We start from the raw sequence: 15174 nt of genomic DNA, 5'->3' as shown, positions 1-15174 counted from the left end.
CAGTTTAACTGAATTCAGCGAATTGCCATCTTAATGCATAATCCAACTCAAAATGACAGGATAAGTAGGTGACGCATAGTCGCATACACACAAGATAAGAAGTGAAGAATATCTCTGCTGATGATGAACCTTTTGGTTTCAAAGGCGAAGGGGTGGCGGTTAGTTCTGTAGATTCCAGAGATATTTGTCTTAAATTGCGGGTGAGCCCCTACAAGAAAAAATCAGAGTCCAAAGACGAACGGACCACCACCACAGATTGACATCTTTTATGTAAAGATCCACTACACAGTGTAGCGAATACATCCATAATTGTATAACTTAAGTGCCTCTTTGATCCGCAGGATTTGTGGGGACAAAAACACAGGAATGAAGTGATATGTCATCTTTAGTACCGCATGATTAATGTGGGCATTTGACTGTGCGCAGAAAAAACGTATGATTCTTCGCATGAGGTTGGAGTGGATGGAAATTTTCCTATGAAAGCCAATACAAATGAATCCAATGAAAAAATTCCTATGGATTTTAATCATACTAATCACTGCCGAAATTCCTTAAGAATCCTTTGAAACAAAGAGCCTTTAATTGAATTAATAAATTTACAATCCAACTCAACATGACATGATGTGCGCGGGTGACACACGATAACCAGGTTTACAAACGTATTTGGCATTGACAACCGCAAGCACAAGCACAAGCACAATCATAGAAGGCACTGCCGACACGATCAATTCGTAAGACTATTCACCAACAGTAGGAAAGACTAGCACAAATGATGGCAGAGTACAATACAGTTTGATACAGGCGGCCAGCAGTACATCCGCACATACAGTCCGACGAATCTGCATTCATCAAGGAAGCAATCATGCAGTAGCCATGCATCGGCTGCGGCTAATTTTTTTAAAATAATACACTTTTTTTTATAAATTTTCAGAAATATTACGCTGAATACAAATTTTTTAAAAATAATACACCGTCGGTCCTCTGCTGGCCGACTGGGCCTAATCGGCCAACAGCAAGCCGATTAGTAGCCTTTCAGCCTAGGGATGACCGACAGGCCTCTCGATCGCAGGCAGGGGGCCCAGTCGGCTTATGGGAAGCTAACTGGGACTAATCGGCCTCCCGTAAGCCGATAAGTGCATGGCCAATGCAATCGTACGTGGGTTCAAGTCATGCGCTGGTTAGCGTGGCTTGTGAGGCTAGCTAGTCGGCAATACCGATTCCATAATACATACGGTTTAGACGTGACACCATTAGTCGGCAATACCGATTAATCAACTAGCTAGCGTCAAGATCGATACAGCAGGCTTCGATAGCTAGCTTGTTACGTCAAGATCGATACAGCAGGCTTTGGTAGCTAGCTTGTTACGTAGTGCGTGTTGTCTCCTGGAAGAATCGATCAAGCGTGCCTTGTGTATTCGCACATCTTGCCAGAAAGCAATCCGCAGGTCGTAGTACTTAGCCAGTGTACGTATGCATTCGGTCGACCGACGAAAAGTAATCACGAGGAGCGATCGGGACCTAGTCAACAACGACATCAGGCCACGCATGGATAGCCGCGCTCCTTGATCCCGGTCGCCGCATGCACCATATGGTATTGCCAGTTTTTTTTATTGTTTGCCAGCTAGCTAGCCTCACAAGCCACACTAACCAGCGCGGGACTCGAACCCACGTACGATTGCATTGGCCATGCACCTATCGGCTTACGGAAGGCCGATTAGTCCCAATCAGCTTCCCATAGGCCGACTGGCTCCCCTGCCTGCGGTCGAGAGGCCTGTCGGCCACCCCTAAGCCGAAAGGCTACTAATCGGCCTGTTGTTGGCCGATTAGGCCCAGTCGGCCTGCTGTGGGCTGATTAGGCTCAGTCGGCCAGCAGAGGACCGACGGTGTATTATTTTTAAAAAATTTGTATTCAGCGTAATATTTTTGAAAATTCATAAAAAAGTGTATTATTTAAAAAAAAATAGCTCGGCTGCGCCCTTCCTTCGTTCTTGGCCAAGAAACAGAATCTGGTCTCAGCAAGGTTCTGTGCACCATGGAACAAGATGCCAGATGGAGATTCTTACAACCGATCGGGCGCATCGCACGGACACGTCAAAAAATGGCGCTGTCCATGGGGAACTCCTCGAAGCTCCAGAGGCTGACGCCCTCCATGCCAGTGTCCACGCCGAGGGCATCCTGGATGACGGCGTCCCCGGCGAAGAGGCTGTCGATGGATTCGTAGGTGTCCGAGCAGGGGAGCTGGAACAGCGTGAACGGATCGAACCCAAGCTCGTCGGCGAACACCAGCATGGCGCAGCCGCCGCTCCGATCCGACGAATCCTCATCGACCATCGGCTTCTTCGCGCCAGTGACAGGCGGCAGCGCGGCGACGGCGGCGGTCAGGTCGACGAACGCGTCCGCATCAAAAAACTCCATCAGCTCAGGTTTGATCATCATAGCGTCCTGCTCCGCCTGTACTACGTGTGCGTGTGCAGCTGCGGTGGCAGAGTACGCCGTCGTCCGCACAGGCGGGCACTGCGGTTTCTGCGCAGTTCTCCGGCTGGCGCGGCGCGAGCGCGCCCCGGCCCTCGCCGCGTCGGGGAAGTTGACCTTGGCCTTGATGCCACGGAGGCGGCGGGCGGCGACGTCGTAGGCCCGGGCGGCGTCATCGGCCGTGTCGAACGTTCCGAGCCAGACGCGGGTGCCCTTGTGCGGGTCGCGGATCTCCGCCGCCCACTTGCCCCACGGCCGCTGCCGGATGCCGTGGAGGCGGCGGACGCTCTTCTTCCTGCTGGCCGCCTGCGCCGCGCGGCCATCATAGTAGGCTGCAAAGGAATCTAGGTAAGCAGCGTAACGATTGCAGCCATGAACCCCGTATACTCGCTGAAACCACGAGGGTTGCCCTACCCGTGGAGAAGGCGGGCTTGGATGCAAAAACGGCATGGTCGTCGCCGTCGTCCTCCGCCTGCAGGTCGACGTCGTCCTCGAAGTCCTCGAAGGCGGCCTCGAAGTCGTCGACATCGGGGGTGCTGCTGTGGTGCCTCTTGCTCATGCCGCCATTCTTGGGCGCGACCCCGCCGGCGGCCACCTGCTTCGGGGCACGGCCCGCCGACGGCGGGATCAGCTGCGCTAGGATGGCGCCGCCGCACATCGTTCTCTCTTTGCTTTTTCCGTTGGGTTTTTCTTTCACGTGCTGTGTTGGTGGCCAGGTCGCCTACTTATAAGGCTGGTCATAATGGGGAGGAACTTAGAGTAACATCACATACTTCAATACAACTTTACTTATGTGTTACATATTTAATGAAGAGAGAGGTGCTTGTGGTAACTAGCTAAGTTACCGAAACATCACACACTTTAAAAAATAATGTATCTATAACCTAATAAATACATTGTTGCATGACACTATATAGATGTTCCTATCCATTATGAAGATAGTAATATAGTCTAAAGAAATATGTAAGTTACTAGCTTATATTGTTGCCCATTGTGACCAGCCTAACCGAGCTAGCCGACGATCGCGTCGTGTGGTTGGCACAGAACAGGTACATCGGACCACGTCCTCGACAGCTTACGTGGCGTGGCAGCAACACAGTGGCAGGGCAGATCTACGTGGCAACTGTCAAGGAACCACAGGGCAAGCACTTTTTCTTGCCGGATTCTATACACAATGCCAGCCTCAAGAATCTTTTTTTTTTTGCAGCAAGCCAGCCTCAAGAATCTAATTATTCTCTCTCTAAAAAAAGTAATGTTATCGTGGCTGCAACCTGCAAATGAACATCCCTCTGGCTCTAGCATCGCCTTGTCTGGAAAATATCCCTCGGAACCTGGGTGTAGATTAACCTGATATGAAAAAAATAGCAAATGAGGGAAAAAGATCAAATCATTCTGAAACTTTTTCAGAACAAACTTGACCTCCTAAAGTATGAATTTTGATTTTGCTAACCACATGTCCCATGCGGTAACCTCCTAAAGTACTCGCATAAAAAGTTCCACGAATGAAGAACTCCCATTGACTTCAAGGAAAAGAACTCCCACATGATCGCGTTATGGTACTGATTTTGGTTTTCGTCGCCCACAATACATGGAAGTCATTGATCCGCAAAAAATGTATACCAGTGTAACACTTGATCATGCTTGTTTCTAAACATTTCATTAAGGAATTTTTTACCTTTTTTACAATTATTGTTTCTTTTTAACTTGGGTTCATCTACACCTAAAGGTTCCAAACGTCTACCTCCCTCATAGTGCCATGTACTCACTCCATGCAATTTGGGGCATGAATTGTTTAACTTTTCGAGATTCATGAACTTGCTGGCCACTTGGCTTGGATGCTCTAGTGAGGGCATCTCTAACGCGGTCCCTCAAAGTGTCGGTAAAAGTCAAGACTACAAAGTCTAGACACGTTTTGCCACCCAACATTGTCCCCTAAATGTCCATGGACCAGTCCACATGTCCATTTTTCTCCAAACCGGAAGCAAATTTGCGGGAGCTTTGTGGGAGTCCGGACACCCATGTGGAGATCCGGCTTGACCCACCGTAGTTGGACTACATGTCCCCACAGCCCATGTGCTTTGTTCTATCTAGGTCTGTCTAGCACACCCCTATTGTTTGGATTTGATGTCTATTTGAGGGATAGATTGGCTAGTTGGCTCCTCTATCATATCCGCGAAACGCGTCCGAACACGATCCACGGACAAATATCGTGTCCATTTTAAGGGTCTGCACTGAAGATGCCCTGACCGAGCATAGATCCAGCGAAAGGCTAACCACTTGTATTACAAAAACTTTCAGCAAAAAATAGGTGGGCCTAATTGATATCACTGATTGATTACTTGAGCAATGACGTCACACCATCTGAAACATCAATAATCAAGTATTACTTTCAATGGGCACCCTAGATAAACTTAGTTCAAGGACATCGGGGTAGATGAACAACAACTAAAAGAACTACTGGAAAAGATTAACCGGTTGGCTAAAGAATGCAATGATATCCACCTAGTGACTTTAATATGTCTAAGCATGCTTCTCGTTCACAACACACTTTTTCCGCCTCTCTAATCATGGATGGGGTGCTTAACAACAACGACAATATCATAACTCTTGGTTTTTACTATCTGTAAATATTCTCTTGATCTAGTGAAGATTGACCTCGTCCGTAAAATGTGTCAAACATTAATCAACTAACTCATTCATTTGCATGTGACTTTTTTTTAGAGATGATGACTTTAGCATGCACATACACGCATAACAGGGACATCGTCTCACATTGAAAAATAAACCGCATCAAACATAAGGTGTGATCGGCTTGGGTTCCAACCTCCCTCCTAACCATTCAAAGGATGGTATGTTCTATGCTTGAGGTATCTAACATATGAAATCCCACTTCCACTTGAAATTTAATCGAGGATGTGAGAAGTCAAGCTACATAGTTCTCTAACGAAATCAACTTAGGACGCGATTTTGTGCCCTTTTACTGCAAGGTTCGTTTTATATCATGCCATTATGGGTGAAAGTTCATCATGGCAGTTTTAAAGCTTTCACCAAAGTATATGTTTTCTTAAGCTTTCCCTTTTAAAAAAATTAGCCATCCAATTAACATGGCTAGGGTTTTGCCAGATATGTTTGCAAAACTGACATATATGTATGTTAGTAAAATGGGTGTTTATTTGTAGCTAGTTACTTTTGTGTAAACGATAGTTAATTTTTTTAAGTATTTACATTACATATTTGGTGATCAACGAGAGCATCATCAGCATGTCATTAGTTAGCACAGTTTTGTACTTTATTCCATGGCAGCGTCACTACTGCGATAGCAATCAAACATTCACTCCCAGAATATTTGATCGAGGGCTAAAACATACTACTGTGAACAATGTCGACTAGGAGATAAAGAGCCCCGTGAAACCGCCGCAATGAACAGTGTCGACTCGAAGATAAGAGCCCCATGAAACCACGGCAGGAAACCGCTCTCGGTCATCGGCGTGGATATCTCGGTTCCCGGGACGGAGGATAACCACAACCCAGTCCAACAGTATATCCGTATATGCCTCTCTTACACTTAGCCATTTGTGCAACTTGCATAATTTTTTTTCTGAAAAGAAGGATTGCAAGGTTGGAACCGGAGCAGGTTGGCAGGATTAAAATTTTCTTTTTCTTGAGAAAGACGGGAGTAATTAAACATGGCCAAGTGGCCAAGTTACAAGTGCATGCGATGCGAGGCACCCGTCCCGACCGGTCTTCAGACGGGGGAGCTGCGTCCCGTGACTCCTGGATTGCAAGTTGCGAGGGTCTCTTTTGCTAGTTGCAAGGATTGTTTGGTACGTGGAAAATGACCTGCAGGGTGCATGCATGTACCTGTGTTGAATGTTGACAGGTAGCTAGCTATCTGCTGGCCAGGAATCGGCAGCATAACGGGCGTGTGGCCAACACGCTCCGTGCTCACCCGCAAAAATAAAATAAAATTAATCAAGCACTCTGTGCTGGTACAGAACAACTCCTTGTTTTTTAGTTGGAAATTGTTTCATTTTTATTCAAATCACTGCGGACAACGAAGCTACCACAGAATCAATACACTCCGGTGGCACTTGGAACTAAGTCTTACAAAGTTTCTTGATGCAACCTTCTCTAGCTAAATTGTGTGTTGCGCCATTCGCAGAGAGCACACACGTAACCCACCTTAAACTCGTCAAGAGTGAAGTAGAGTTTTGATCTCCTGAACCACATGCCGGTATGCCTACTGATCCTTATTGTGATCAGTTGATTCGCGCATCACCGTCCGAGCAGGTATCTCAAGATATGTCTCCTCACATTGATCTCCATGGCCGGCTTGATAGCAGGTCAACAGGTGAGCAGTTCCGCAAGCTCCGGATTGGCAACCAAAGAGAAAAAATGGCAATTCTCTTTGTGGTCCGTGAGAACTGTGCCTCCGCCACCAAAATCCAACGTTTTAGGCATGGCTCCATCACAATTTGCTTTCACCCAGCCAAGAGGAGGCCGCTCCCAACGCTGTGTTGAAGAGCTCGGCAGCGCACCCGCCGGTTGTTTCTTGATGCTTTTTCACTCAGTCACCCTCATTATTCTCTCTCCAATACTCCTCTGGTCCTTTTTATTTTACTTGGAAATTGTTTCATTTCACATACTCCCAGCGATCCACAATTCATAGAGCCCCTTGAGCACCACAGTTCTCTCATCGGCGTGCGCCTATGTGAACCACTGGAGCAACCACCCTCGAATGATGCAATGCGGATCCACGTCCGCATGAAGCTCCACCAGCGGTGTAGAAACATTCTACTTTAACTCCTTTCAAAATACGTACTCCCTTCGTCCCATAATATAAGAGTGTTTTTAGTTGAAAATGTGAATAGCCCCAAACGTGTGCATAATCAAGTCTTCCCGTCCATATGCTGAAAAAACACTCCCTATTTAATCATTGTGTGCAGCAGTTCTGATCCTACAACTATCCCTTACGGATCGGCTTAGCTGTGAAACACCACCATTGTGGCAATCACGTACAGACTTACAAGATCCATTATTTTTTTGGATCCCAATACCGGCTGACCAACGCCATGGGCGCGGGGGGGGGGGGGATTCACTCGAAAACCACCCAGCGTGAACCCCACGTCAGCCAGACCCTCTATTAGGCCTCTCGGCCCAACACCTTTCAGTTTTACATAGACAAAAAAATTAAAGAGTAAAAAAAGGTTTGGCATGATGTAGATAAAATATACAGTATTAAAAATTTGTCTATATATTGAGTTATTTTTGCCCGTTTTTAGGATCTAGGTTTTTTTTAATCTTCTTAAAAACACAAACAAAAATTGCCATGATATGTAGCAGAGAAATGACGATTGCTAAAGTAAAAAAAATAGTCGCATGGCAAAATTGAAGGTGCTACCTACAATTTAAATTGAAAATGCCAAAGTATAAAATTTTAAATTGCCGTTCTACATATAACAAAAATTTCATGGTCTAACTGATAAAATCACCATGGTCTAATTAATAAAACTGCTATGGTCTAACTGGAAAATTTTACATGATCAAATTGAAAAAAATTGTCACCGTCTAATGAAAAAATTGCCATGGTGTAAATAGTAAAATTGCCATGCTACCAACACAAACTACCATCGACTAAATAATAAAATTAACATGATATCTACAAAACAACTACCATGGTGTATTTAATAAAACCTCGTCATGGGCTTATTAAAAAAATGCCCTGGTCCAAGTAAATGAAATTTTCATGCTACCTATAATAAAATTGCACACGGCAAGTTTGCAAAAAAAACTCGTCTAAAAATTATGTCAAAATTAAAAAAAAAGTGTTCCCTAAAAGAAGCAACTTTTGGAACTTGCAAGTACACATGGCAAAATTTAGGGAGTTTTGCTCTTTCAATGGCAGATTTTTTGGGGATTTTGGATTTTTCTTTGTCCTAATTTTTTGAAATGAAAAATCAAATTCAGGTCATTTTAGCTTCAAAGTATATATAGAAAGTGTTACCACATGTTTTCACAAAACCGCTTCTAGTCCAAAGTGGTAAGCGCCTGTCATTCCTTCAGGAGGCCGGGAGTTCTAGCACCCTGCCCCGGCGCACCTCTGATATATTTTGTGTGGAAGGAAAAAAAGGGGGGCATTCGCCAGGAAGCTAGTTAGAGCAATTAATTCGGAAAACCTTACGTGGCACCAGTCTTGCACTGTGATTTGTGCTAGGAGATTGAATGGTAACTGATGCGTTCGCTGCGAATGACTAGAAATCCAATGTTTGCCGGATAGCATTTTTGTCCTTTTTAGCAGGTTGAATGTTATCCATCTCCATTAATTAGTTTCCAATTAACCACTGATGACATGACAAACTTCAATACATCTAAAGCCAACCGCACTAAAACAGATCGGTACAAACGGGCCCAAGCTCAGTCTCTCCAACGACACAATGAGGGTAACAAAAAACATGTCAGCCACACCCACACAAACTAATACGAGGACCAATTTGTTGCAATTTTTTCTTGGCTTCTGCTTCATAACAGTATTTGGAACATTGGTCATCTTTAGTGTGGGCGCTGGCTGATTAATGTGGTTTGCCTCTTCTGCTCACACGCCCCGGAATCTGTCCAACACATATCTCTTTCCCGTCGGTTGGTATTCTTTGCGTGTGTGATCTACTACTAAAGCATGAATTGGTTGTGTCATGTGTCCAGCCTCATCTTTGGATCGCAATACCTTTGGTTCATGACCGGTGGACCTGGATGATCAGCAACCTAGTACTCGATCGTATGGCCATGGCCTCCATTCTTATGCTCATTACTTCAGAACGTCGGAAGGAGCTAGGACTTTAAAAAGCAAATGTATGTCATGGACTGGCCTCATCTTGGCAACCATTTATACATCGAGTATTTTGTTTATGCCCTTATCTTTTGGGGGTAGGCTGAGGCCAAAAACCTTTGGTTCTTGCATCTTAAAACTCTCCTTGCTTAATTAATCAGAAGGCAAACATTTTTCCTTCGCTAAAAAAACATGGAAACTCGCTCTGCAGAACTAGATGTCCTTCTACCACCATGGGAGAGAAAAAGTCGTGAGTCTTGTGAGAGGAGCACACCTAACACAATCCCATCGAGGTGAAAAAGTATCCACTCCACAAGACCTCGTGTCAATTATGACACACGACTGATCAACATCGAGGAAAACCTCATCGCCGCACAACAGGTGAACACCCTCATTGCTACCCAAGTTCTAGGGCGGGCTGCTCCACTGCACCCTATGCAGTCCACTGACACTACCTTTGAGACCTCAATCAGAACATACCACCACTCACTCTTGAGCTACAATGGTGCACAACCTCGAGCAATATAATTAAAACTATATTGTAGTGAAGAAGTTGAAGGGTTGGTTCTTTCGGGGCTTATGGGTGGCTGGATACAAGTAACTCATGCATAGTCAAAAAGGTTATACCATGATTCGAGTTATTTAAAAGAGCAACTAGAAAGTATTTTCAAGGGTATCTAGTGTACTAGATGAGTGATTATTATTTTTAATGTTAAGGAAAAGCCTGTTTTGTTTTTTACAACATTGAAATAGCATACATCTACCATGTTTTAAATTTTTTACTTCAACATGATATGCATAGCGAGATGATTCAAATCGATTGATAGATGGCATGATATGTACTATATCGGAAAATTATCTGAATCATACTGACATGACTATTCAATGCATATTTGAAATATATGATATTCACCGAGTTTGTCGTCTGATAGACACCTCTAATTATTTTTCTAGATGTCAGTTGAATCATGTACATGCTGCCATGTGGGTGAGACGGGGACACCGCATCGGCTGCGGTGTCACCAGCGAGCCGAGCCAAAATAAGGCCGGAGATGGGGACATCGTAACTCCCCATATGGTTGTCGGCAGAGGAGGGTAAGGAGGTTGACGGGTTTCAGTGCAAAGGGTTCACCAGAGCCGGAGAAGAGGACATGGGTTAGAGGGGTGACTAGGGGCAAGGGCGAATCAGCAAAAGGCGATGCACGACCGCGTGATGCCAGTCACAAGTGGCGGTGATTGGTGCTTCGCTCGGCGTCAGAGAGGTTTCGTCGGAGGCGAGAGGAGGAAGACGAATGTGAAGAAGAAGAAAAAGTGCGGAGCTGCTCGGATGGAGAAGAGAAAAGCGACTTAAACAGATTATTTTTCTTTCATCAGCCTATGAATTTAATTTCGATTTAAAATTTTGTGGAATGAATGTATAGTTTTTTTTGAGGGAATGAATGTATAATGATCTGTACTATGTTGATGTCAAGATTTTTTTTCAGCATTTCTAGATGCACATTTTGACTAGCTATGCACTAGCACGCCTCATGTATCTAGTGAATCATCCGAAATGTCCAAGATAAAACATCACATGGAATGGTGGAAACTAAGGGAAATGAACTTAGTGTGAAAATAAATATGCACTATTTAGTTTACGTATCAAGAGCAGACATTGTTGATATAAAAGTAGGAAGAAATGCACACAAGGAGTATCAAGTGCATACAAGGGATGCCATAATCACAAACGGGCATGTTCGTCTGCTATTTGCACGGAAACGGTTTTATTAGGATCTCAGTTGACTATTTAACTAAGTCTCAGTTAAGTGACACAACATATTAAAAAAATAAAAAAAAATTATGGATCTTCATATAAGATCTTACTAATATAATATCGACTGAGACTCCCGGTTGACTGAGATTTAGCAATCTGAGAACAGCAAAGTTTTTACATCATTAACAGGGTGTTTTTTTATTTCTTTGATGAAAGAGATATCATCAACAAGGTGTGGGGGTATCCTCAAAAGAAAAACAAGGTGTGGGAGGGCGTCAAACACTTGCGAGTGTCCTATCCTATCCTGTTGTCTTTGATGATACTACAATACTGCTACTCTACTTGCACGCACGCGCTGTCCTCGGCGAGACAGTCATCGTCGCCAAAGCTCCAGAGCCCCAGCTGACTGCCGTCGATCTTCTCAGCATCGGCGCCGAACAGGCCATCCAGCCACTCGTACGAGCTGCTGTCCAAGAAACCGAGTTCGTCATCGAACATGAAAGGATCTAACAGTTGGTTGGCGGAGTCGTCGGACGCTGCCGGCAGAACCTCGTCGGCTTCGATCCGGGGCCGCTTCTTGGCGCTGCCCAGGTCGACGACGGACTGGCCGGACTCCACTTCAGCATGGACAGATTGCGCCGTGACCTCGTCGGACGCGGACATGCCCTGCCACGAGAAGTCCGGCAGGGCGCCGCTGGATTCGGAGCTTATCCCGCCGGCATCCGCTGCTCCGGCATCACCCTCTTCGTCGTCGTCGAGGTCAATAACAACGAACGGTGTCGGTTTCTCGGCTACGCGGCACTTGGGTGCGCTCGTGGACGAGGAGGGGAAGTTGAGCCTGGCGTTGGCGCCGCGGAAGCCGCGTGCGGCGTCGTCGTAGGCGTGCGCGGCGGCCTCGGCGGAGGGGAAGGTGCCGAGCCAGACCCGGACGCCCTTGACGGGGTCGCGGATCTCTGCCGCCCATTTGCCCCAAGGCCTGCGCCGGACGCCTCTGTACTTTGCCGGCCTACCGCCGCCGCGCCTCGCTGCCGGCTGCCCGCGGGCGCCAAACTCGAAGCCCGCGCACTGGCGCACCTCCTCCTCCTCCTCGGGGTCCTCGTCGAAGCGCTTGAAAGCAACCTCGAAGTCGTCGACCCTCTGCCGCTTGGGCAAGAGGTGGACCGCCGTGACGCTCCTGGGCGGCGCGCTCGGCATGAGCTCGGCGAGGATGGCACCGCCGCACATCTTTGCTCACTTCTCGCTGTGTGTACGTGACTAAGGTATAGTACGTGCCTGCGTCCCTCTGCTTGTCCGTCGCTACCCTCTTTCTTACTTTGAGTGATGAACTCAGGGCAGGCTGATCAAGGTGGTGCGTGCTGTAGTGTTGCGTTTGGTCGTGGTCTCTGGGGGTAATATATAGACGGCGAGCCGCTTGGAGGGGCTGAGGGGGCGAAGTCTCCAAAATTCATGGCGGATAAGGACGGGCGGCGCGAAACGGCCATGAAGAGCCGATGCGTGCATCTAGTACAAGGCGACAGCCCCACACTTGCGAGTGTCTTATCCTCTAGCTGCGGCCACCGGAGCGACGTCTCTTTCCCGAAACCCTGGCCTGCACAGGGTGCTAGTTTTGCCGTAAGACGGTATTGCCAAGTGGATGATTTAGTTAACCCACGATGCTTAAAGCTACTAAGGAGCATGTACTGCTTAAAAGTACTAAGTGCATGTACAGTGATTGGTAAGACAATCTTATCTTAAATTTTGCATGTAATTTAAAGATAACAATAAAAGCGTTCTATAATGAATTATCTTTTTGCCTTATATTTAATAACTAGCTATTTCTAAAAATATGGTGAGACATATTGTGCTATAATGTTATCTCTTAAATAAGAGAAGATACTTTTTTTTATGATTTCTCTCTCCTCCATCTCAGCGTTTAGCCTACGTGACACTCCTAAGATAGCACCGTTGTACATGTCTTAAGAGCATCTCTAGTGGCTTGTCTAAATTTGATGGTCTATATCTACATATACACAATGGAGTAAAAAGATTCTCTTTTAGGCAACCTAAGTTTTCCAGCGGATTGTCTATATACATGATGTCTATATTCTCTCTCATATACGTATTTTAATAGTACGTTATAGCAGCTATATTTTCTAAAAAATCTTATGTTGGTCATTTTTAGTTATTCTCATTTATTTATTTTCATCTGCAAGACATACAAAGGAGAAAATAAAACCAGCCGCGAAATTATTTTAGGTTCAGCACTAGCAACACCCTATATAATTTACGAGAAATAAACAATAGCAACAGGTTCAGCCCTGATGAGGCGGCGGTCCAGGCGCAACAGCCTCCGTGACCAGTGCCGGCGCGGCCGCCCCCCTGCCGACGTCCTCCAATTGCTCCGAGTTGGTGCATGGACGAGCTCATGAGCCAACATTTTTGGTTTGGAAATTGTGGCTTGGTTGTCCAAATGTGGACGACGGGTAGCTAGTTTGGACATTGTCTAAATTTTAAACAACGCAATAGACAAGCCACTAAAGACATTTTTTGACATGTGGTAGTCTAAATTTGGTATAGACTACCATTTGCACAAGCCACTAGATATCCTCTAAGCAAGCTTAATTCGTACTAGTATTGCCAAGTGGATGATTTAGTTAACTCACGATGCTTAAAACTACTAAGGGCATGTACAGTGATTGATAAGACAAATTTATCTTAAGTTTTGCATGTAATTTAGAGGTAACAATAAAAGCGTTCTATAATGAATTATCTTTTAGCCTTATATTTAATAACTAGCTATTTTCTAAAAACATGATGAGACATATTGTGCTAAGAGGTCATCTCTTAAATAAAAAAAGACAAATATTTTCTTATGCTTTCTCTCCCTTCCACCTCAGCATTTAGCCTATGTTACACTTCTAAAATAGCACCGTTGTACATGCCCTAAGCAAGCTTAATTCGTACTGGTACGCACTACCAAAGGATGGCTAATGACAACTACTCTTCCTAATGACAACTTCATTTAGTTGAAAAGAAATTCCATATGTTTTGAGATGGGTCTGGGTCACTCTGGCAACGGAAATCCTACACCTACCAAGGCCTACGTACGTTTACAGATGCCTTCAAACTAATCTAAACATCCCCTATTTTCAGGAGGGGTGTGCCTTCACCCTCCCTCTTAATCCAATCAATTGCCAAGTCAGACCAGCCCGTTAGCTTCTTCAGGGCTGAGCATTACTTTGTTTGGTTACAAACCCTGCAAGTGAAACCGGCAAAAACATTCAAACACAATCGGGCACACATCATTCATTTGCACAAACATTTTTCTTTTCATAACAGAGAGTCATTTAAGTGGTGGTTCAAAGTCACCATGTATATTTACACACTTCACAACTACTTCCTCCGTTCCTAAATATAAGTCTTTTTAGAGATTTCTCTAAGGACTACATACAGAGCAAAATGAATGAGTCTACACTCTAAAGTGTGTCCATATACATTCGAATGTAGTCCTAAATGAAATCTCTAAAAAGACTTACATTTAGGATCGGAGGGAGTATGTCGTTGTGCCAAGTACTATACCCGTCCCGCGGGAGCTCCTATTCGACGCCAATTGCAGCAAACAGTCGGCCTCACGCATAGGAGCGTCCCCGACTGGGCCGGCCCATATACAGAGGAGAAATTCGCAAAAAAAAATCACAGTTGCTAGGTTCGAATTCGCAAAGTCACAGTAACTAACACAGCTGCTAGCAATTATGCCTTATGGCCGATGGCGAAAGAAGATGGCGTGAATAGTTTTACTATAACGCGATATTCACTCTAGCGTCCTATTTACTGAAGCGTACAGATTATTCAATTGTTTTTAGCCACTTTAAAAAACAAGAACAAAATTTTAAAAAATGTGAACAAAATTTGAAAATTTTAAATAGTTTTCTAATTACAGGAACAAAATTTAAAATTTTGTCCAATTTTGAAAAAAAAACTAACATTGTTTGTAAAAGAAGATTTTTTTGTTAAAATTCGCATATTTTTGAAAAATTTCAAACATGGGGACAATTTTTAAAGTTTTGAAGAAATTGATAAAAATGCAAAAAAAAATAATTCCTAAAGATTTTCGAAACATAAACATTTTTCTTAAGTTGTGAACAAA

At 44.8% G+C, this 15174-nt stretch overlaps 2 protein-coding genes across 2 annotated transcripts; both read right to left on the bottom strand.

Annotated features, from left to right (window-relative positions):
* Window positions 1–1917: 1917 nt before the first annotated feature.
* Window positions 1918–3159, bottom strand: LOC123081524 (ethylene-responsive transcription factor 1). Its single transcript, XM_044504090.1, has 2 exons — window positions 2887–3159; window positions 1918–2804 (listed from the first exon to the last, which is right to left on the bottom strand). The coding sequence occupies exons 1-2, from the start codon at window positions 3128–3130 to the stop codon at window positions 2092–2094; spliced, it is 957 nt and encodes a 318-aa protein (XP_044360025.1). The 5' UTR covers window positions 3131–3159; the 3' UTR covers window positions 1918–2091.
* Window positions 3160–11219: 8060 nt separating this feature from the next.
* LOC778415 (ethylene-responsive transcription factor ERF073) lies at window positions 11220–12444 on the bottom strand. Its single transcript, XM_044506181.1, has one exon. It carries the CDS (start codon window positions 12270–12272, stop codon window positions 11382–11384), a length of 891 nt encoding a protein of 296 aa, XP_044362116.1. The 5' UTR covers window positions 12273–12444; the 3' UTR covers window positions 11220–11381.
* Between the last annotated feature and the right edge of the window lie 2730 nt (window positions 12445–15174).

This window comes from Triticum aestivum, chromosome 4A (genome assembly GCF_018294505.1).
Source record: "Triticum aestivum cultivar Chinese Spring chromosome 4A, IWGSC CS RefSeq v2.1, whole genome shotgun sequence".
In the NCBI taxonomy this organism is placed as follows: Eukaryota; Viridiplantae; Streptophyta; class Magnoliopsida; order Poales; family Poaceae; genus Triticum; species Triticum aestivum.
This window is presented reverse-complemented; position numbering and strand designations above follow the sequence as displayed.

Excerpts from the sequence above, each read along its gene's own strand:
- LOC778415 (XM_044506181.1), bottom strand. The coding sequence starts at position 12,272 with ATGTGCGGCGGTGCCATCCTCGCCGAGCTCATGCCGAGCGCGCCGCCC.
- LOC123081524 (XM_044504090.1), bottom strand. The coding sequence starts at position 3,130 with ATGTGCGGCGGCGCCATCCTAGCGCAGCTGATCCCGCCGTCGGCGGGC. Across the intron at positions 2,805-2,886 it reads CAAGCCCGCCTTCTCCACGG|CCTACTATGATGGCCGCGCG; the intron begins GTAGGGCAACCC and ends ATTCCTTTGCAG.